At 44.0% G+C, this 24,014-nt stretch overlaps 1 protein-coding gene across 7 annotated transcripts in view; it reads right to left on the bottom strand.

Annotated features, from left to right (window-relative positions):
* ENOX1 (ecto-NOX disulfide-thiol exchanger 1) overlaps positions 1 to 24,014 on the bottom strand; it is a 332,135-nt gene that overhangs the window by 169,539 nt on the left and 138,582 nt on the right. For all 7 annotated transcript variants that reach the window (XM_081214793.1, XM_081214789.1, XM_081214791.1 and 4 more), the window contains 2 exons: positions 2,468 to 2,638; positions 377 to 583 (listed from right to left, as the gene is read on the bottom strand). In XM_081214793.1, coding sequence (XP_081070919.1) covers positions 377 to 583; positions 2,468 to 2,638 — 378 coding nt within the window. The remainder of the gene's footprint in view (positions 1 to 376; positions 584 to 2,467; positions 2,639 to 24,014) is intronic.

Genomic DNA, 24,014 nt, shown 5'->3' with positions numbered 1-24,014 from the left:
AGAAAGTGAACCACTTCTGAAAAACTGAAATTATGCTGAGAGAGGACTTTATTCCCCCAGAGAATTACATCCAATAATAATAATGGTCCTCAGTATTCATAATATTGCTTCTCATCTAAGAAGCACTTGAGAACATTAATTAGAAACTCGATGGAATTCCTAAAGCCTGGATGGTGGGACACCGTGTCTGCAGCAGGGAGGTGCGTTCACAGACTTAACAGGGAGCTTCTGGCAGCCTAAGGGCAGAATTCCTCCTTCTCTAGCCCCAAACTGTGGGGACTTTTATTGTGCATTAAGGCAAAAGGGAATACGCTCATATTAACATAACAAGACATCACAAAGCACCGAGAAAACCCCCTTATGTGATGCAAAGTACCAGAAAGGTAAATGGCTTTATCAACCATGAACTCCTCGGCAAAGCGAATGTGACAAAAATTCTTCTTGCTTTTCCGAATCGCTGTGATGTCACCGCACTGCTCGAAGACTTCTTGAATGATTTCCTCAGTGGCGTTTTCTGGTAATCCCCCGACAAACACGGTCTTACACCCGGGAGGTCGTTCTCTTGTGGAGGGAGGTGGAAGATCTGAGAACCGCAACAAAACAGAAGGTTTTGCCTTTTAGTTATAGTTGCTGTGTTTTTTTTTTTTTTTTTTTTTTTTTGCGGTACGCGGGCCTCTCACTGTTGTGGCCTCTCCCGTTGCGGAGCACAGGCTCCGGACGCGCAGGCTCAGCGGCCATGGCTCACGGGCCCAGCCGCTCCGCGGCATATGGGATCCTCCCAGACCGGGGCACGAACCCGTATCCCCTGCATCGGCAGGCGGACTCTCAACCACTGCGCCACCAGGGAGGCCCGCTGTGTTTTTTTTGTTTGTTTGTTTTTCTGGTTCACCTGGTGAAAGTCAAACTTGCAGACTAACCTTCTCCATTCTGAGTAATGATGGATTTCTAGAGCGATCTACACAGATGGCAGGCTGTCCTGGTTTTCAGTGCCTCTCCCCTCCTCCTCCCCACCTTGCTCTACTTTCTGTGTTCAGTTCTACACAGAGTGGCTATGCTCGTCCGCGAACAGAGATACAGCAAATGTTACCATGATTTCATTTCTCCTTCATAATACAGAGGCCCAGAAAATCGGAAAAAAAAAAAAAAAAACTTCATGAAGTACAGAGCATGATGAAATAAAAACATGATGAAAAACCGAGGGTTGGGCTTCCCTGGTGGTGCAGTGGTTGAGAGTCCGCCTGCCGATGCAGGGGACACGGGTTCGTGCCCCGGTCCGGGAAGATCCCACATGCCGCGGAGCGGCTGGGCCCGTGAGCCATGGCTGCTGAGCCTGCGCGGCCGGAGCCTGTGCTCCACAACGGGAGAGGCCACAACAGTGAGAGGCCCGCGTACCGCCAAAAAAACAAAAACAAAAACAAAAAAAACCGAGGGTTGTTGTCTGCTTTGTCTGGTTGCGGGATAATGGAGCAGTAAGGCAGAACAGAGAGCAGAGCCTGAAAGCAGGCGCAGTACTTACTTGGCTGCGAAACACAAGGCCTGAAACCACCCCCTCCTTTTTTTTTTTTTTATCATTCACATTTAAATGAGCAAACTACTAAATCTGAGGGAGCCTGCATAAAAAGATAAAAAGCAATCTTCTGAAAAGTCCACTTTAAAAAGGCAACACTGATTCATATGAATAAAAAAAAATCCCAGCTATTTAAGCCCATAAATTTAGTATCAGAGGCTAAGTTAAAAAAAAAAAAAAACTGGCCTATTTATTTCATCAGATATATGTTTCCTTCAAGCGAATGCAATCTGGTCCAGGAACTCTGAGAGGCAGGCTCCCCGCTCCCCTCCACCACCAAATTGCTAACTGCCAAATTAATTCCGTTTTCCATCTAGCAAAATGCATTTCAGAGTTTCTCTCCCACATTTTTGAAGATGGATGGAAGTGTTCACATATTTCACACTCCGATCTGCAGCAAATGCTAGACTTCGTTGCGCGCAAAAAGGTTCTCAATGCTTGCTATACACCCCAATCACCCATGCTCCCTTCGTGGTGTCAATTCAGCTCCTGGAGAGACACAGGGACCCACATATTTGTTTTAATCTAGAGACAAAGGACTTCTGTAGAATGATCCCCACTCTGTGTACCTAGGTGGGAGAACTTTGAGTCACATCTGAAAATGAATGCAATACTATATTAAAAAAGAAAGAGGGCTTCCCTGGTGGCGCAGTGGTTGAGAGTCCGCCTGCCGATGCAGGGGACACGGGTTCGTGCTCCGGTCCGGGAAGATCCCACATGCCGCGGAGCAGCTAGGCCCATGAGCCGTGGCCGCTGAGCCTGCGCGTCTGGAGCCTCTGCGCCGCAGCAGGAGAGGCCACAACGGTGAGAGGCCCGCATACCGAAAAAAAAAAAAAAAAAAAAAAAAAAAAGAAAGAAACTTAAATCGATGATCAAATACTTCTCACAGACGTCACTTACTTGGGTTTTGGGGGAAAAGAGTACAGCTTTTGCAGTGGATTATTTCTTTGACGACAGCCACTTCTGTTGGCGGAGGGGGTACCAGCCCCAGGCCTGGTATCATTGGGTTAATAGGGGTGATCCCAGTCATCATGTTGAGGCCTGGATCAAAGCCTGGTACACAGATTGAGTCTGTAAAGTACACAAGATATCATTTTGGTTGGAGGATCTTAAACTGGTTTTTGTTGTTACTTTTGCCATTTTCCTGCAAAGATGATTTGACTTTATGCTTCCTATGTTTTAGGAATTTCTCCTGGCATAAATATAGCAATATAGAGAGCTATTTCAGAAAGGTAAAGAGAAAATAAAAGATGAACTTAATGCTACATGGAAAGGAAGTTATATTGTTTAAAATATTAACATGGCAGAACAGAACACAGCGTATTCAAGTGTAAAACCACGCACCATGAAGTTTTGCTGTTACTGTGAACGTGATTTTCTGTTTCTTAACTTCGATGTAGATGTGACTGCCTTATGACCCAGGATGTGGGAAGAATATAATTTAACACTGAAGTGCCCAGTGAATACAACTGTCAACCCGGTTTTATCAAAAGAGCCTTCTTACCCAAGTGACCTCGATTTAAGAAAGTTCAGTTTATATGTGCATACTTTATAATGATGCATTCAGGTCCAACCTAACCTATTCCCCCCAGGAAATAAAAAACAAAGAGTGATTATAATTACTAAGGCTGGGTTAGATACATGCGGGCATAATATTAGCTATATACATTTCTGAGTTCTATTGGATAATCACACGTTCTTCCTATAATTCAATCAGCAAATAATTGACCACCCTTCTGAAATCTTTATTTGTTGTATAAAAAATACAAATTTACGCCCTGCATAAAAAATGGAAGGGCACAAAAAGGGTGGGTTTTCCAATGTAAACACTGAATTTTTTTTTAATGGGATAATAAAGCAAGTCATTTTAAAAGTGATATACAGGGATTTTTATTTTTTTATTTTTAATTAGTAACACCTTTCTAAGAGTAGGGACTGTTAAGATGTACTGAGTTTCTAGAGTAGCTGCAAGGGGATCCCGCTCCTGAGAATTTTTCTGTTTTCAGATAACATACTCTCATTGGTGGTGTGATACTGTTTGGAGGCAGACAAACAGAAGCACAGATGCCCCCAGCAGTAGCCGTGGTGACCCTCCACTACAGTTCTCAGGGACGAAATTTCTTTCCCTTGTTCTCCTTTTCTCCCCATTATTCTAGATCATTCCCATTCTTCCCTCCCACCCCCTCTCCTTTGTGGTTCTCACGTCCAGCCAGCCCATGCCTTAGGCCCCTGCATGGCCTCACCCTTTGCTTACCTGTGCTGAAAGGTCAGATAAGCCCAGAGGCAGGTGAAGTGACAACTAAAGGCTTTGTTTACCAAGACTCTCCAGGGGATACAGAAGGACCAGCATGGACTTTTCCTTGCTAGGAAGAAGTTTATTAGAGCTTTCCTCCAGCTGCTTTGGGTATTTCCATTCCTCTTCTGGACTGAACAGAATAAGCAGGGTGATCCCGATTTATAAGCTCAAGAGGACTGCTGTCCCATTTATGAGGAAATCCATTTAATGTGACTGCATACCAGCCTTACTTCAGTAAAATGAGGTGGGGTTTTGGGTTCGTTTCTTGGTTTTGGCCTTTTTTAAGAAACCCTCAGTGTAACTGTCAAATAAGCATTCTCTTTCAAAGCAGTCACCCTGACATTCGAGGTACTTCTATAATTATGGTTCTCAGGTTCTTCGTCTCTCACGCGGGGCTTTTGAGTGGATAATCTCTTGGAGTACTAGCCTCCTAGGACTCCAGGATTCTTCACTGATAATTGTTCAAAACAAAGTGAAGTACAAATGACATAAAAGTTTGGAAGTTGGGCTTCCCTGGTGGCGCAGTGGTTGAGAGTCCGCCTGCCGATGCAGGGGACACGGGTTCGTGCCCCGGTCTGGGAAGATCCCACATGCCGCAGAGCGGCTAGGCCCGTGAGCCATGGCTGCTGAGCCTGCGCATCCGGAGCCTGTGCTCCGCAACGGGAGAGGCCACAACAGTGAGAGGCCCGCCTACCGCACAAAAAAAAAAAAAAAAAAAAAAAAAAAAAAAAAAGTTTGGAAGTGACAGAGGCAGGACTCACACTTTGGTTATTCGTTTGAAATCTTCATCAAGTTTCACAGGTGTTATTCCCATTTCACAGCTAAAGTAATCGAGGCTTAAAGCAGTAAAGTAAAATTTCCAACATCACAAAGCAAACAAATGGCAAAGTCAGAAGTAGGGTCCAGGTCTCTGGCTCCGTATATAAAAAACATCTCTTTTAACCACTTCGAAGTTTCCACCTAGAATGACCCAACTAGATCATGTACCTAATACATGCCACTACCACAAATGTACTCTACTCTGTAAAACAAACCAAGATGTAGCCTTCTGATCCACATGCCAATTCTAAAGGAGAGCTCCAGAACAGAATGGCTTGCAATGTCATCATCACTGAAATAACACATTGGCTTCTCAGGACGATATATTAGAAATAGAAATATTGGTAATGGGAATACTGGCATGCTGATGCCTTTATTTAATCTTGTTCCGTACATGAGATCGGTCTGTTCCTTTCCTGGCCTGGCCCTTACTACTGTTTGCCAACACAAGGTGATTTAAGGCTGAAACCACTCAGGACCGCGTGAGAGCTCTGTGAATTACAATAACCAGATGTTTCCCAAAACGAGATGAGAAGCCCAGTTCTTGCGTTCTCTTTTAGTTGTGGCAGACTTGTGTTTTCTTTTTGAAGGCCAAATAAATAAATACATCTTCAGGAATGAGGACAAAAGATACTACTCTTGAGCAAAATATTTGAATACAGAGCAAGAGTTACATTGCTTTTTCTGAGACATTAATAAAAAGAGACTATGGGGTTGAATGAAATCTGCATGGTGAGTGTAGTAGCTTGAAAAGAGCTTAGCAAGGAATTAACACTTAAATTATGCTGAACATCAAAGGATCTGAGATTCAGTATTTGAGAGGAAGAAGTGGGAAGGATTAGACTTTAAAAAAAGGTATGAAACCATTACTTTTTAACAATATATGAACAGATGAAAATTGTTTTCTCCAAGAGCACAGGAGGATCTCACCAGGTGCCTGCCAGCAGCGTCTTCCAGCTTCCACAGGGTAAGAGTTTTTGAGTGTGGCTGCCGCTAGCTAGTGTCTGTGTCCCCAGCAGGAGACACAGCCACCCCCAGCCTCTCCAGGAGACTCTCCAAGATCAGCAGAATGCACCCTTTGAAGACCTTCAAGATGGCGGAGGAGTAAGACGTGGAGATCACCGTCCTCCCCACAGATACATCAGAAATACATCTACATGTGGAACAACTCCTACAGAACACCTACTGAACGCTGGCAGAAGACCTCAGACCTCCCAAAAGTCAAGAAACTCCCCATGTACCTGGGTAGGGCAAAAGAAAAAAGAATAAACAGAGACAAAAGGATAGGGACGGGATCTGCACCAGTGGGAGGGAGCCATGAAGGAGGAAAGGTTTCCACACACTAGAAGCCCCTTCACAGGCGGAGACTGCGGGTGGCGGAGGGGGGAAGCTTTGGCACTGCGGAGGAGAGCACAGCAACAGGGGTGCGGAGGGCAAAGCGGAGAGATTCTGGCACAGAGGATGGGTGCCCTCAGGCACACACCAGCCCGCGAGGCTTGTCTGCTCCCCTGCCGGGGCGGGCGGGGGCTGGGAGCTGAGGCTCGGGCTTCGGAGGTCGGATCCCAGGGAGAGGACTGGGGTTGGCGGCGTGAACACAGCCTGAAGGGGTTAGTGTGCCACAGCTAGCCGGGAGGAGTCCGGGGAAAGGTCTGGAGCTGCTGAAGAGGCAAGAGACCATTGTTTCAGGGTGTGCAAGGAGAAGGGATCCAGAGCACTGCCTAAACGAGCTCCAGAGACGGGCGCGAGCCGCGGCTATTAGCGCGGACACCAGAGACGGGCATGAAACACTAAGGCTGCTGCTGCCGCCACCAAGGAGCCTGTGTGCGAGCACAGGTCACCGTCCACACCTCCCCTCCCGGGAGCCTGTGCACCCTCCACTGCCAGGGTCCCGGGATCCAGGGACAACTTCCCCAGAAGAACACACGGTGCCTCAGGCTGTTGCAACGTCATGCAGGCCTCTGCCGCCGCAGGCTCACCCCGCCTCCGTACCCCTCCCTCCCCACGGCCTGAGTGAGCCAGAGACCCCGAATCAGCTACTCCTTTAACCCCGTCTTGTCTGAGCGAAGAACAGACGCCCTCAGGTGACCTACACACAGAAGCGGGTCCAAATCCAAAGCTGAACCCCGGGAGCTGTGTGAACACAGAAGAGAAAGGGAAATCTCTCCCAGCAGCCTCAAGAGCAGCGGATTAAATCTCCACAATCAACTGGATGTACCCTGCATCTGTGGAATACCTGAATAGACAACCAATCATCCCAAAATTGAGGCAGTGAACTTTGTGTGGTTTTGTCTGTATAGCTTTGCTTTTACCATTTGTCCTAGGGTTCTGTCTGTTTTGTTTTTTTTTTCAGTATAGTTTTTTAGCGCTTGTTATCATTGGTGGATTTGTTTTTTGGTTTGGTTGTGCTCTTCTTTCTTTCATCTTCTTATTACTTTTTACTTTTATTTTTAATAATTGTTTTTAAAATTTTTATTTTAATAACTTTTATTTTTTTCCTTCTTTCTTTCTCCCTTTTCTTCTGAGCCATGTGGCTGACAGGATCTTGGTGCTCTGGCTGGGTGTCAGGCCTGTGTCTCTGAGGTGGGAGAGCCGAGTTCAGGACACTGGTCCACTAGAGACCTCCTGGCTCCATGTAATATCAAATGGTGAAAGCTCTCCCAGAGATCTCCAATTCAATGCTAAGACCCAACTCCACTGAATAACCAGCAAACTCCAGTGCTGGACACCATATGCCAAACAACTAGCAAGAAAGGAACACAACCACACCCATTAGCAAAGAAGCTGCCTAAAATCATAATTAGGTCACAGACACCCCAAAACACACCAGCAGACATGGTCCTGCCCACCAGAAAGACAAGATTCAACCTCATCCACCAGAACACAGGCACCAGTCAGCTACACCAGGAAGCCCACACAATGCACTGAACCAACCTACTCACTGGGGGCAACAAAAAAAACAACGGAACTATGAACCTGCAGCCTGCGAAAAGGAGACCCCAAACACAGTAAGAGAAGCAAAATGAGAAGACAGAGAAACACACAGCAGATGAAGGAGCAAAGTAAAAACCCACCAAACCAAACAAATGAAGAGGAAATAGGCAGTCTACCTGAAAAAGAATTCAAAGTCATGAGAGTAAAGATGATCCAAAATCTTGGAAATAGAATGGAGAAAATACAAGGAACGTTTAACGAGGACCTAGAAGAACTAAAGAGCAAACAAACAATGATGAACAACACAATGAATGAAATTAAAAATTCTCTAGAAGGAATCAGCAGTAGAATAACTGAGGCAGAAAAATGGATAAGTGACCTGGAAGATAAAATAGTGGAAGTAACTACTGCAGAACAGAATAAAGAAAAAAAGAATGAAGAGAACTGAGGACAGTTTCAGAGACCTATGGGACAACATTAAATGCACCAACATTTGAATTACAGGGGTCCCAGAAGAAGAAGAGAAAAAGAAAGGGACTGAGAAAATATTTGAAGAGAGTATAGTTGAAAATTTCCCTAATAGGGGAAAGGAAATAGTCAGTCAACTCCAGGAAGCACAGACAGTCCCAAACAGGATAAATCCAAGGAGAAACACATCAGGACAAATAGTAATCAAACTATCAAAAATTAAATACAAAGAAAAAATATTAAAAGCAGCAAGGGAAAAACAACAAGTAACATACAAGGGAATCCCCACAAGGTTAACAGCTGATCTTTCAGCAGAAATTCTGCAAGCAAGAAGGGACTGGCAGAACATATTTAAAGTAATGAAAGGGAAAAACCTACAACCAAGATTACTCTACCCAGCAAGGATCTCATTTAGATTCGACGGAGAAATTAAAACCTTTACAGACGAGCAAAAGCTAAGAGAATTCAGCACCACCAAACCAGCTTTACAACAAATGCTAAAGAAACTTCTCCAGGCAGGAAACACAAGAGAAGGAAAAGACTTAAAATAACAAACCCAAAAAATTAAGAAAATGGTAATAGAACATACATATCATAACTACCTTAAAGGTAAATGGATTAAATGCTCAGTCAAAAGACATAAACTGGCTGAATGGATACAAAAACAAGACCCATATATATGTTGTCTAGAAGAGACCCACTTCAGACCCAGGGACACATACAGACTGAAAGTGAAGGGATGGAAAAAGGCATTCCATGCAAATGGAAATCAAAAAAAAGCTGGAGTAGCAATTCTCATATCAGACAAAATAGACTTTAAAATAAAGACTATTACAAGAGACAAAGAAGGACACTACATAATGATCAAGGGATCAATCCAAGAAGAAGATATAACAATTGTAAATATGCACCCAACATAGGAGCACCTCAATACATAAGGCAAATACTAACAGCCATAAAAGGGGAAATCATCAGTAACACAATCATAGTAGGGGACTTTAACACCCCACTTCACCAATGGACAGATCATCCAAAATGAAAATAAATATGGAAACACAAGCTTTAAATGATAAACAAGATGGACTTAATTGATATTTATAGGACATCCCATCCAAAAACAGGAGAATACTCTTTCTTCTCAAGTGCTCATGGAACATTCTCCAGGATAGATCATATCTTGGGTCACAAATCAAGCCTTGGCAAATTTAAAAATTTAAGAAAATTGAAATCATATCAAGTATCTTTTCTGACCCCAACGCTATGAGACTAGACATCAATTACAGGAAAAAATCTGTAAAAACTACAAACACATGGAAGCTAAACAATACACTACCAAATAACCAAGAGATCACTGAAGAAATCAAAGAGGAAATCAAAAAATACCTAGACACAAATGACAATGAAAATACGATGACCCAAAACCTACGGGATGCAGCAAAAGCAGTTCTAAGAGGGAAGTTTATAGCAATACAATCCTACCTCAAGAAAGAAGAAACATCTCAAATAAACAACTTAACCTTAAACCTAAAGGAATTAGATAGAGGAATAAAAAAACCCCAAAATTCGCAGAAGGAGAGAACATAAAGATCAGATGAGAAATAAATGAAAAAGAAATGAAGGAAACAATGGCAAAGATCAATAAAACTAAAACCTGGTTCTTCGAGAAGATAAACAAAATTGATAAACCATTAGCCAGACTCATCAAGAAAACAAGGGAGAAGACTCAAATCAATAGAATTAGAAATGAAAAAGGAGAAGTAACAAGTGACACTGCAGAAATACAAAGGATCGTGAGAGATTACTACAAGCAACTCTATGCCAAAAAATGGACAACCTGGAAGAAATGAACAAATTCTTAGAAAAACACAACCTTCCGACACTGAACCAGGAAGAAATAGAAAATATAAACAGACCAACCACAAGCACTGAAATTGAGACTCTGCTTAAAAATCTTCCAACAAACAAAAGCACAGAACCAGATGGCTTCACAGGTGAATTCTATCAATCATTCAGAGAAGAGCTAACACGTATCCTTCTCAAACTCTTCCAAAATATAGCAGAGGGAGGAACACTCCCAACCTCTTTCTACGAGGCCACCATCACCTGATACCAAAACCAAAGATGTCACAAAGAAAGAAAACTACAGGCCAATATCACTGATGAATATAGATGCAAAAATTCTCCACAAAATACTAGCAAACAGAATCCAACGGCACATTTAAAGGATCATACACCATGATCAAGTGGGGTTTATCCCAGGAATGCAAGGATTCTTCAATGTAAGCAAATCAATCAATGTGATACACCATATTAACAAATTGAAGGAAAAAAACCGTATGATCATCACAATAGATGCAGAAAAAGCTTTCGAGAAAATTCAGCACCGATTTATGATAAAAACCCTTCAGAAAGTAGGAATAGAGGGAACTAACCTCAACATAATAAAGGCCTTATATGACAAACCCACAGCCAACATCGTTCTCAGTGGTGAAAACCTGAAATCATTTCCTCTAAGATCAGAAACAAGACAAGGTTGCCCACTCTTCCCACTTTTATTCAACAGAGTTTTGGCAGTTTTAGCTACAGCAATCAGAGAAGAAAAAGAAATGAAAGGAATCCAAGTTGGAAAAGAAGAAGTAAAGCTGTCACTGTTTGCAGATTACATGATACTATACGTAGGGAATCCTGAAGAAGCTACCAAAAAACTACTAGAGCTAATCAATGTATTTGGTAAAGTAGCAGAATACAAAATTAATGCACAGAAATCTCTTGCATTCCTATACATTAATGATGAAAAATCTGAAAGAGAAATTAAGGAAACGCTCCCATTTACCATTGCAACAAAACAAATTAAATACCTAGGATTAAACCTACCTAAGGAGACAGAAGACCTCTATGCAGAAAACTATAAGACACTGATGAAAGAAATTAAAGATGATACAAACAGATGGAGAGATATAACAGGTTCTTGGATTGGAAGAATCAACATTATGAAAATGACTATACAACCCAAAGCTATCTACAGATTCAATGCAATCCCTATCAAACTACCAATGGCATTTTTCACAGAACTGGAACAAAACATTTCACAATTTTTATGGAAACATAAAAGACCCCGAACAGCCAAAGCAGTCTTTAGAAAGAGAAATGGAGCTGGAGGAGTCAGGCTCCCGGATTTCAGACTATACTACAGAGCTGCAGTAATCAAGACAGTATGGTACTGGCACAAAAAGAGAAATATAGATCAATGGAACAGGATAGAAAGCCCAGAGATAAACCCATGCACATATCGTCACCTTATTTTTGATAAAGGAGGCAAGAATATACAATGGAGAAAAGACAGCCTCTCCAATAAGTGGTGCTGGGAAAACTGGCCAGCTACATGTAAAAGAATGAAATTAGAACACTCCCTAACCGCATACAGCAAAATAAACTCAGAATGGATTAGAGACCTAAATGTAAGTCTGGACACTAAAAACTCTTAGAGGAAAACACAGGCAGAACATTCTTTGATGTAAATCACAGCGAGATCTGTTTTGATCTACCTCCTAGAGAAATGGAAATAAAAACAACAATAAACAAATGGCAGCTAATGAAACTTAAAAACGTTTTGCACAGCAAAGGAAACTACAAACAAGATGAAAAGACAACCCTCAGAATGGGAGAAAATATTTGCAAATGAATCAATAGACAAAGGATTAATCCACAAAATATATAAACAGCTCAATATTAAAAAAACACACAGTCCACTCCAAAAATGGGCAAAAGACCTAAATAGACATTTCTCCAAAGCAGATATACAGATGGCCAAGAAGCACATGAAAAGCTGCTCAGCATCACTAATTATTAGAGAAATGCAAATCAAAACTACAATGAGGTATCACCTCACACCAGTTAGAATGGGCATCATCAGAAAATCTACAAACAAAAGATGCTGGAGAGGGTGTGCAGAAAAGGGAACCCTCTTGCACTGTTGGTGGGAATGTAAACTGATACAGCCACTATGGAGAACAGTATGGAGGTTCCTTAGAAAACTAAAAATAAAACTACCATATGACCCAGCAATCTCACTACTGGGCACATACACTGAGAAAACCATAATTCAAAAAGAGTCAAGTACCACAGTGTTCATCGCAGCTCTATTTACAATAGCCAGGACATGGAAGCAACCTAAGTGTCCCTCGACAGATGAATGGAAAAAGAAGATATGGCACATATATACAATGGAATATTACTCAGCCATAAAAAGAAACGAAATTGAGTTATTTGTAGTGAGGTGGATGGGCCTAGCATCTGTCATACAGAGTGAAGTAAGTCAGAAAGAGAAAAATAAATACCGTATGCTAACACATATGTATGGAATCTAAAAAAAAAAATGGTTCTGAAGAACCTAGGGGCAGGACAGGAATGAAGACGCAGACATAGAGACTGGACTTGAGGACATGGGGAGGGGAAAGAGTAAGCTGGAACGAAGTGAGAGAGTGGCATTGACATATATACACTACCAGATGTAAAATAGATAGCTAGTGGGAAGCAGCCGCATAGCACAGGGAGATCAGCTTGGTGCTTTGTGACCACCTAGAGTGGTGGCATAGGGAGGGTGGGAGGGAGACACAAGAGGGAGGGGATATGGGAATATATGTATACGTATAGCTGATTCACTCTGTATAAAGCAGAAACTAACACACCATTGTAAAGCAATTATACTCCAATAAAGATGTTTAAAAAAAAAAAGGAGCACAGGAGCCTATTATGGACTAACGCATTAAAGCAAAGGCACAATTTTTGAAAGTCTGAGACGTGCACAACAAGACAAAGGTGAGGAGAGAATGTACATTCTCAGAGTCAGTTCCTTGTCTTGCTTAGAAAAGGTGCCCCCGTGAACTTGAGAGATGGTGAGCTCCAATTCCACTCAGGGAAAAGAGAGAGGAGGTGGAAATTGCAGGAAGAAAGAATCCAATTAAGCATATAGTAGAACTTTCTTCTCGAAACTGCACTTAAACAAGAAGTGTTACTTATTGCCAAGACTGCGGCCCTGTCCAGATCCTCTTTGTATGGCTGGCTGCAAGCACAGAAGCAGTGAGGCTGAAGCTCAGCAAATGTTTTAGCTGTCTTTTCCCAACTGGACAAGACAAAAACAAACAAAAATCCTGTTGACTGATTCTCAGTCCAATGTTTTATCAATTAGATGAGCATTTTTCAGAGGGCAGCCTAGGGTTTTGTGTTCAAGACTTTAGAGGTATGGCAGTTGAATTCATTCATTCATTCATTCACTCATTCATTCGACATTTGCTGGGCACATACTATTACCAGGATCTGGAGTTACAGAGGTAACAGCTACATGTTCCCCACTTGGGAAAATCACAGGGTTTGAAGACAGCGTAAAGGATGAGGACCAAACTCAGCAGAAGAGCTGAGAAATGCGAACAGAGGCTCAAACGACTAAGAGGCATCTAGGAAGGGATCAGTCAGGGGGAGCCTGATAAGACAGGAGGATTCCAAACAATCATCCAAGGCTACAGCACGGTGAGCACGTGTCAGTGTGGCCACAACGTCCTGAGGGGTCCTAGGAGGCAGATCAGAAGGGATTTTGCTGTTCAAGCGAGTGTGCCACCACTGGAGGGCAGCCACTGAAGGTCAGGTGTCCCCTGTGCCAGGCCACAGGCCCCGTGCTGTGCTACCCTCCATCCTTCCTGCCCTCTTGTGTGCTGCCCCTAGCGGTGGCTTGCCCCTTTTCCGCCCTTCCCAGGCAATGCCTTGGTAAAGAGTCTCATATTTAAGGTGAGAACTAGATTCCATTTGAAAGAAAGGTAATAGAGGCCTGTCTCTGGTCAAGGCTGTACAGAACTAGGTGAGGTGCGGGCTGGGCTGAGGCTGAGGGGACAAAGGTAACCTGTCAGTGCCAAGAACAAATGCGGCCCAGAAGGCAGGACACAGTGTTGCCAGAGAATAATAAGAGAAAAGAGGGGGGAGTCAGGCCAACTGGTAGCATTCTAGGTCTGGTGATGCGTAGAGATCGTTAGCAGCAGATAAAATGCAAGGCCAGGCCGGCCAGCTTTGCCAGGAGACTCCATTCTCAGGACACAGGGCCTGAGCCACCCTGGTCCATGGATCTGACTCAGTCCAAGGGGAACTGGCACTTAGCAACCACACTGTGGGGTCACAGGTCAAGAAAAACTAGGCAATCTAGCAGGTTACCTAATCTGGAACTCAGGCTGGAGAAGTAAGACAGGCTCCAGACACCAGAAGCGAGGGCTGGGGTTTGTAGAAGGAGCAAGACACCCTGGTAATCAGTCCTGGAGCAGCGGGCAGAGCATGACCAGGTCAACCCAGCTGGATGCTGAGTCCCAGAAGCAGGGCTCTGGGATCCCCTTCCTCCTACCTGAGGGCCAGGTGGGACCTCAAGCCCAGGGAGATGCCATGCACGGGGGGGTCCCGGACCCAGGACTTGCACAGGCAGAGGCAGGCTGGAGGGGCTCTGATGAACATGCAGTAGCTCCTCTCCTTTCTTCAGAATTATTGATTCAAAATATGATCTGTCGGGGGCTTCCCTGGTGGCGCAGTGGTTGAGAATCTGCCTGCCAATGCAGGGGACACGGGTTCAAGCCCTGGTCTGGGAAGATCCCACAGGCCACGGAGCAACTAGGCCCGTGAGCCACAACTGCTGAGCCTGCGCGTCTGGAGCCTGTGCTCCGCAACGAGAGGCCGCGATAGTGAGAGGCCCGTGCACCACAATGAAGAGTGGCCCCCACTTGCCACAGCTAGAGAAAGTCCTCGCACAGAAATGAAGACCCAACACAACCAAAAAATATATATATATATATATATATATATATATATATATATATATATATATATGATTTGTCATCCCTTGACAGAGAAACCACGTGATACCTGAGTACATTCTGTCTCCTGGGAGTTTAGGAGGGGGAGACTGTTTTTCACAATGGTTTCCCATTGCAATTGACAAGTCCTGCCTTTCTATAAGATCGGTTAAGTTCATGGACTATGAAGGTAACTCTTTTTCCATTCCGTGTCCTCCTTTTCTTTAATATTCTTAAAAAATCATTTCATGATCAACAAAGGAAAGTAGTTTTTAAAAGGTGATCTTGAAGTAAAAGGATGTGGGCTGGCTGGTTCCTTAACCTCTCTGGGCTTCAGTGTCCTCATCAGGTAAAGGTGAACATGAATACCAGACATGCTACATCCACAAAACGGGAGCATCAGAGAGGACAATCTGCAGGACAGCCATCTATCGTGCCCAAGTCCGCAACCTGTGGTCAGGACCCTGGGCCTCCCACACACTGGCTGTGTGACCTCAGGAGAAATTTAACTAACCTTGCTAAGTCTCGTTTATAATATCTGTAAAATGGGGATAATCATATTTAAATCTTAATGTTCTTGGGTGGATTAAATAAAAACCCGAAGTGTTTAACAGAATGTCCAACACATGGTTAAGTATGCAACTAATGGTAACAATTACATACAACATTAATATGTATTTTTACATCTATTTAATGTAACCTTATATAAGTATGTTATCAACATTGTATATATATCAGAGATCATCATGGTGATGTATTTCATTTGACAAACAGTTGAGTGCCTTCTAGGTACTGGATGTTTTACTAGGTACTTGGCCTGCAAAGACAAAGGTATGAGTCCTCTCTTTGTGGAAGCAGCAGTCTAGTGGCAGAAACAACTAAACAGAAAATGATAATCACTACAGTGTGATGACAGTTGTGGAACATTTAAATAAGATGTGCTATGGAAACACAGAGAAGGGGGGCATCAGAACCAGTCTGGGATAGGGGGTGTCCTGGGTTAAATTGTGTCCCCTGAATGGGTATGTTGAAGTCCTAACTCCCCTGGTACCTGGGAATGTGACTTTATTTAGAAACGGGGTCTTTGAGGATGTAATCAAGTTGAGGTCATACTTGGTTGGGGGGGGCCCATCTAATAGGACTGGTGTCGTTATAAGAAGAAGAGAAGAGACACAGACAGACACACAGAGAGGACGCAGGTAGTGAGTGGCGTGATGCGGCTGCAAGCCAAGGAACGCCGAGGACTGCTGACAGAAACCAGCAGCTAGGAGAAAGGCATGGGGCAGATTCTTCCTTAGATCCTTCAGGCAGATGACAGCCCTGCCAACACTGTGATCCTGACTTCTCGCCTCCACAGCTGTGAGAGGAGACATTTCTGCTTTAAGCCCTCCCAGCTTTTGGTACTTTGTTTTGACAGCCCCAGGAAACTAATATGGCAGGGCGGGGGTAATTGTCCCAGAAGGAACCCGGGAGGGCATGACAGCTGACCCGAGTCTTAAAAAAGGATGGCTTCTATATATGCAAGGGGCATATAAACAAGGTATTTCCACAATATCCTTATTGGGATCATAAACACAAAGATATTTCTAAATATTCTCTTACAAGAAATGTCCCAAATCGGTCCTCTGGAGGCAGAATTGCTCTTAGGTTCTCCCTCTGCGAAGAAGCAAACCTTGAAGACTGCCATATATTTGTCGAGAACAAAGCAACCACACAGATTATCAGTTAACATAATAGTGTCCTTCCCACGATAAGTGAATAACTACAAGCAGAATCTCTACGAAAGCAAAATTGAAAATGCTGTTGTGATCTTTCCAAAGAGACCCAAAGGTGGAGAGGTATGTTTTCCATTTAAACCCAGGATGTATATCCGAGGTGAGCTGGAGCCCTGCTGTGCGCACGTTATAAACAAAGACCTCATTCCGTCCATAAAGCCCTGTGTCCCCTTCCACGGGGGGTGCGATGCTGGCAGTTGGAGGAATGTAGCCGTCAACAGCTATTTCAGGCACTGTTGACTTGAGGAAATCTGTGCCCATGTCTGAAAATATGACATGACACCCAGTGAAGAGGATTTTCACACCTTCTGACCAAAACCGGTGCAGAGAACGGACAGCTAGAAGGGGGTCTGTCAAATCTTTCTAGCAACCTGTGCACAGGAACCAGATACATCTGCAGGGAGCGGGAGGTAAAAGCCCATCAAAGGTTCTGGGAAATTCATGCACGCTGGGGGCCGGGTGATTTGAATTCAGTGCCGGAGCAGTTTTTTTTTTTTTTTTTTTTTACAGAGGCCTGAGCTGTCACACTCAAAGGAAGCGGCTTTGTGTCCCCTGGGCCTGCTGAAACACACCCTTCAGACACAATGGGCCTCACAGCTGAGGCATAAAAACCACGCTGGCAGTGCCAGCCAGGTGGGGAGTGGTTCACTTAGACGAGGAAGCAAAAGACACTGGCTGTTACTTCCAAGGCTGAAGGCGACTTGGGCATTTCCTAGTCCTACCCTCTTGATTTGGAGAGGAGAAAACTGAGGCCCAGAGAGGTTAAGTGACTTGCCCAAAGTGACACAGCTGGTTAGGAGTAAAGCTGGAATTGGAATCAAAAGTCCTGCGCTTCTTCACTGTGCACTTGCCGTCTCCAACGCCTCTCCATCTGCCTTCCTTGGGAGGTGTCTAGAGACAGCACATTCGCTAACTCCCAGGGTGGCCCATTCCATTTTCTAATGGCTTTCACAATGAGACAGTGACCCTTCCTGTGCTGACTCAGGACCTAACATCCTGTGGTTAAATCTGTTGTCCTTGGTCAGCACTCCTGAGATGCTGCCCCAGGCCTAATTCTCTCTCCCACCTTTACTGGTCAAATCCATGACGGAAGCTCACGGGAATACCCGCGTCTTCTCTCGGCCACGCTCGGCACCCTGCTTCTTGCAGTCCTTCCACATGGGCTGTCCTCGAAGACCACCTTCTCTGAGATCTGGGGTTGTCCCCAGAAACAGGCCACGCAGACGTCGATGCTCTGATCAGCAGTGCTCGCTCCTGGTCTGAATTCTGAACTCTGTGTTTTTTGCTGACTTGGTACATCGTGACTGAAAGACAGCGGTCACGTTCGAACACTTGCTCGGTGCCAGGCCTGTGCCGACAGCTTCACATCCTCTAGTGATGCGGGCCTTTCCGGCAGTCCCATCACGGAGTTGACATCACTGAACGACCTCATTCAACTAGAACACACGTGTCTTGTCTCTGCAGGATGCCATCGTGCGGCTCTGCAGTTGGCATTGTGAAATGAAATAGAAGATTTTGCGTCCTGCACTGAATTTTCCCCGATCTGTCTTCTTAGGTTCTCCTCCTGTCTTGAATGTTCCCTCCCGGGCCTTCAATATCCTGTACAACAGCGGGACAAGCCTCTCTGTAAGTTCCTGCCCTTTCCAATCCCCCAGCAAATTTCTCCTTGCAGGTCACAGCCACAGAAGGAGAGGAGATCCCCTTAGACAAATCCATTTAGACACCTTCCCCCTAACGCTTATTTCTTCTGAACGCTTTGCTGTTGATTTCCAATTTGGAGGGCCATTGCCAAGTCCGCTGGCAAGCGGGATTACCCCTACTTCCTGGTGTTGGAAGCTCGTGCTGAGTTCTTTTCCCTGCCCTGTGGTCTCCTGCACCCTCTCACTTGTTTCTGTGTTTTGTCTGAATGTTCTCCATGGCAAACTGTTTACAGTGTGCAGGGCATCCGTCCTGTTCCAGTGCTATTAGACACTCTTGAGCAGATCAAGTAACTTCAGGGTTTCCCCATTTCTTTTAATGGCACTTACCCTTCCTCTCAAGTTCCCAGTTTGAAACCTCTGTAGGAAAACACATCCAGGGTAGGCCTTTCAGACAGACCTACCCTTGAAAGGTTTTCTACGGCATCTTCTTTTTCCACCCCACTGCTATTTAGATTCTCATTAGTTCTCATCCAGAGTACTGCAAAAGCCTCTTTGTGTGCCCAGAAGTTTCTATATCTTCTTCCCTCTTCTCCCACCCTTCCTTCCCCACAACCCCACTCTCTCCCTGCAACCCCTTCTCACACCCCTGGACCTGGGATCAGCCAGCGATGCTCATGGGAGACCCATGAGAATAGGCCCTAACTGGGGTCTCTAAGTGACTTCTTTCAAACTTCTTTTTACATCCCTATCTCATTAGCTGATGATTAGTTTCCTCTCTGTACGACGTTATGTGACTTCGTACAGCAGGGCTGTTACATAACGATAGGGAAAAAAGGACTGGATAGGCTTTTGGTGTTCTCTGCTTTGTCCTCACTGACAGGCTCGTGGCACACGAGCAGAAAGTACAGGCCCAACACTGTTGAATCTTGAGAAATATTTTGAATATTCAGTCAAGCACATAAGAAGCACTCTTTAATTTTTACCCATCTATTAATCCATTTATCTGCCTATCTGCCCAAGGAGTGGGGACACTCCAAGTGTATGTCGAAAGACTAGAGAATTTATGTCAACACATTTCTTTCTGGCATTCAGTGCCTCTTCGCTCTGTAGAGTTGTTCCTCTTCTTTGAAGTCAGGGTAATAGCCTGGCATCGTACTGATATAAAGCCCGCTGTAGTCAGTGGTCATGACAGCAGAGGTGGTATTTCAAAGCCTGTGAACGTCTTTATAGGGATCTTTCCTTTGAAATCTGCATCTTTCCAAGGCAAAATACAGGGCCTAACCTTTTGATTTTATTTATCAACCCTGGTTTCAGTTTACAAAGGCATCTGGGAGACAGGTAACATCTCATAAATTTGAACAGGAACAAAGGAAAATGTATTCAACGGTTAGCTTCAAAGAAAACATTCACATCATATTATTTTCAACAATTTATGTAGGTTTCAGTTTAAACTTACTGTTTGAACGGGCTGAAGGAACACAGAGTTGGTCTCTTTAAATAAGATCAGTACAGAGCTGTGGACTTGGAGAGAAAACTGAGCCTATTTTAAAAGTAAACACTTCACGCTCCTAAGGGAAACTGTGAATCGTGTGTTGTATTTAAATCATAGACTAATCTAATATTAATTTAATTTTTCTACTGTGTGAGCATCACCTTAACTCCTGGATCCAACACAGTCTCTGGCACCGGGTGTCACCCTCAAGAAATATTTGTTAAATGAATGAAAGAAATAGCAAAATTCACAGAATTGACAAGAGTTCATACTAAAGGGACAAGACAATGTAATGCTTGGTTGGTTCAATCATTGTGTCACTCCATAAATTCATGTAAGATTCTAGGGCAAAGGATATCTAGTGTTCTTTCTGTTTAGCTTATTAACTGAACAATGAGAGCCATGAGGGTTTCTGCTCTTGGAATGATATTAAGTCATTCCTCTTAATATCATTGGAAAATGACATGATTGTTACTCACATGTGACTGATACTGAGTCTGAGAGGCAGAGGAGTGACGGGGTGCTCGAGACCACAGAAAACACTGACAGGGCAGGTCTCAGTGCTGGTCACTGGAGCATCATACTCACCCTCCCACCAGCGCCTGTCTGCAAAACACAGGCCTGATCCTAGAGGAATGGGATGGAGAGGCAGGAGGGTGATACGGTATCACTGAAATCCATACAAAGTCAATCGGCTTGGGACCACTTGGAAAATTCAGGCCAGGAATGGACACTTTCTAAAAATTATTTATTATGGGTACAACTGACTTTCATGCCACAGGGGAATGCTATAATCTAACGGTGGCATAAGTAAAGAGCTACTTGATCAAAGCAAGCTGACAAAAGAGGTAAAATAAAAATTTTAACTCATCCACTGTTAAAATTTTACATAGGAAGCATAAACCATATTCAATAGACACTATCTTTGATTTTATACTATGGTCAATTGAGGGAAAAATAAAGATGGAGAAAGTAAAGGAAACGTAGATTCTGGGTAGGAATGAGGAAATAAGGGGGCAAAGAGAGTTGAAGATGGAAAGAAAAGAGAAATCGGAGGGAAAGGCAGCAACAGACAGATGGAGGGATGGTCTGAGTCCTAAATTCCAGGGCAGGCTCACCCTTCTGCCCAGCTGACTGGCCTCTCTACTTCTCCATTCTTAATCTTCAAAAAGAGGAATAAAAATAATACTTACCTTGATAGGGTGGTTGTGAGGCTTAAATACATTAAAACACATAAAGGGCTTAAAAGAGTGCCAGGTACATAGGAAGTGCTCGATACATATTAGCTAATTACTTTAATGACGAGTATTATGTATATTTGTGTGTGTCGAACATGCCTGTGTGTGCTACACTGTATACATGATACAATATTGCCTGAGCATCCTCTTTTTAAAAAAAGGCATATCTCAGTCCTCCGTTGCTTTCTAAGTTAAAGATTTATTATCTATCATAATTTCAAGAAGTAATTCTTTAGGTGGAAATCAGGAGGGTCTTCTAGGTAAACAACTGAGAGAGGCAGTGCTGTACAGTTTCCCCACAGGAGAAATTTCTCCGGGAGTTCAGTATCAGGAAAATATTCCTCCCTATCCCCCAAGGACCCAAGATGTTTTTCTGCGCCTGGAAATGATAATTACAGAATTCCGTGCTATTTCCGCTCTGCTTTTTCTGCCAGGAATGTTAGGTGTTATACCCAAACACACCATTGTGCTCTTCATATATCTGGCATATCTGTTTTCCCCTTAAACTTAGTTTTTCCCTTTGCAATCCTATTTTATTAACTTAAATGAACATATCTATGTTATTAAGCTTCTTTACACATACACATGCACACACACGCATCTCTTTTAAATAAATTAAAACTGAGCAGCACAAGACTTTAAAAATACTTTGTTACATCTGATGCTCTGGCCAGGTTTAATTATTTACACATTGGTGTGCATTTTAATTTAGAAAACACCAATGCCAAACCATACTCCCTGATAGCCTGCCATTTCTAGCGATATCCTGAGTAACCCCAGTGGCAGATTTTTTCGGAGAAGTAAACTAAGGTGGAATAATTTCACTAAGAAATTGCCATTGAACACTAATTCAGCTCTTGGGTGGAGCATGGTATCCCTGAGGAACATTCTTAACTGCTTGTTTTGGTCGAGTCTTCCTCCACACTGTCAAATCCTCAGTATGAAAAACTCAGAGAACTAATTTCCCGCATGAAATGTATACCCCAATTTTTTTTTTTTTTATTTTAAATTTTATTTATTTTTGGCTGTGTTGGGTCTTCGTTTCTGTGCGAGGGCTTTCTCTAGTTGCGGCAAGCGGGGGCCACTCTTCATCGCGGTGCGCGGGCCTCTCACGCTCGCGGCCTCTCGTTGCGGAGCACAGGCTCCAGACGCGCAGGCTCAGTCGTTGTGGCTCACGGGCTTACTTGCTCCGCGGCATGTGGGATCTTCCCAGACCAGGGCTCGAACCTGTGTCCCCTGCATTGGCAGGCAGATTCTTAACCACTGCGCCACCAGGGAAGCCCCCAATTTTTTTTTTTTCCTGGAGAGTTCAATGTTAAAAGCAGAGACTAGTTGCCAGATTTTCACTTGAAATTATTTTCTGCCCAGTTGTAAATCCAAAGAATGTTTTTGTTCTTCATTTGGGGGTCCACCTCTCATGCTCATTCCCAGAGACATCTTGTTTTGAACTGTCACTAAGCCTTTAGGCAACACTATATTTTCAAAGTCCTTTTCCTATCGTTTAATAAGCCAGTCCTCATTACATCTCTCCAAGATCGTTCCCCCTTTAAACATGAATGAGGAGGTTGAGGTTTGGGAGACTAAAGACATTTGCCCACAGCATCACTGGACTTGGAGGAGAGGTAGATTGTGGTCCATCCTCTCCTGGCTGCAGTGAGGGTCTACTTGCCTGTGGTCTCCCGGGAGGCCCAGGGCCCAGGGAAAAAGCTGGGATGCCCAACATTTAGGGGTCAGCCCCACATCCACCTAAGGTTCCTCCTCGCAGATGTGAGCCTACAACCTGCCCTGCCTACTCCCCACAGTTATTGTGGATGCCAGATGTTACGACAGGTATTTATGTGCCAGCAATTTACAAAACAGAAATCAATATACAAATGTAAACTATAGTTAGGGTTTTCCACTTCAAAGGCCTCTGGGGCTCCACAATGGCGCTAAGTGTTTATCTTGTGCAGAAAGAGAATTTAATACATTATTCCATATATTATTGTGCTTTAAAGAGTACACAGGAGTGTGACAGGAGGGAGGAGGTGAAACGGAGGGAGCATGGATGTGTGTGTGTGTGTGTGTGTGTGTGGCGTACCCTCTTTCTTCTCACCATAACCCATGGTCCCAACACAACCATGCCATTCTCCACGTTAGGGTCATCCATTAAGTGCTTTTTTTTTCTTTCTTTCTTTAAAGATTTTTTGATGTGGACCATTTTTAAAGTCTTTACTGAGTTTGTTACAACACTGCTTCTGTTTTATGTTTTCTTGGTTTTCTGGCCCCAAGGCATGTGGGATCTTAGCTCCCCGACCAGGGATCGAACCCGCACCCCCTGCATTGGAAGGCGAAGTCTTAACCACTGGACTGCCAGGGAAGTCCCTGCACTAAGCTTTATAGCTGGAAACACTGGAGCGGAGCGGCCTACTGCCCTAGATCCCTCTGAAATATTTGCTCATTCAGTATCTACCGGGTTGCTAAGCAATGTGCCAGTCGCTGGGGACACAAAGGTAAGCCAGGACCTCCGGCCCTGAGGTGCTCAGTACACTGTGATGCAGACACATGGGCACATAACTGCATTAGAAGGTAGCAGCAAAATTCGGGAGGGCTACACAGCACCTGTGCCATCCTCCTGAAAAGAGACTGTCCACACTCTGAATGACAAGTAGCCTTCCTCACTGAAAGTGTCTGTCTAGCTGAGCCACTGTGCCCCAAGCCCGAGCACAGAACACTTGGTAAATACATTCCCAAGTCAGACAGTGGCTTCCCCTTAGGGCTGGAGCCAAGTGTTCAATAGTGGTCATTTTTACTGCATTTATCAAATGACTTTTTTGAGGGCAGAGGATTGTTGGGTGTTTTATCTTTCTTTACCTATATTATTACATATCTTTCTCCTCTATCTTAGTACGGGGGGCATTCTGGATCAGCAGGCCTCCTTCAGGCTGAGTTTACATCACAAGCGTCCACGGTGTGGAGGACTGC

This window comes from Mesoplodon bidens (genome assembly GCF_964165515.1).
Source record: "Mesoplodon bidens genome assembly, chromosome: 17".
In the NCBI taxonomy this organism is placed as follows: Eukaryota; Metazoa; Chordata; class Mammalia; order Artiodactyla; family Ziphiidae; genus Mesoplodon; species Mesoplodon bidens.
This window is presented reverse-complemented; position numbering and strand designations above follow the sequence as displayed.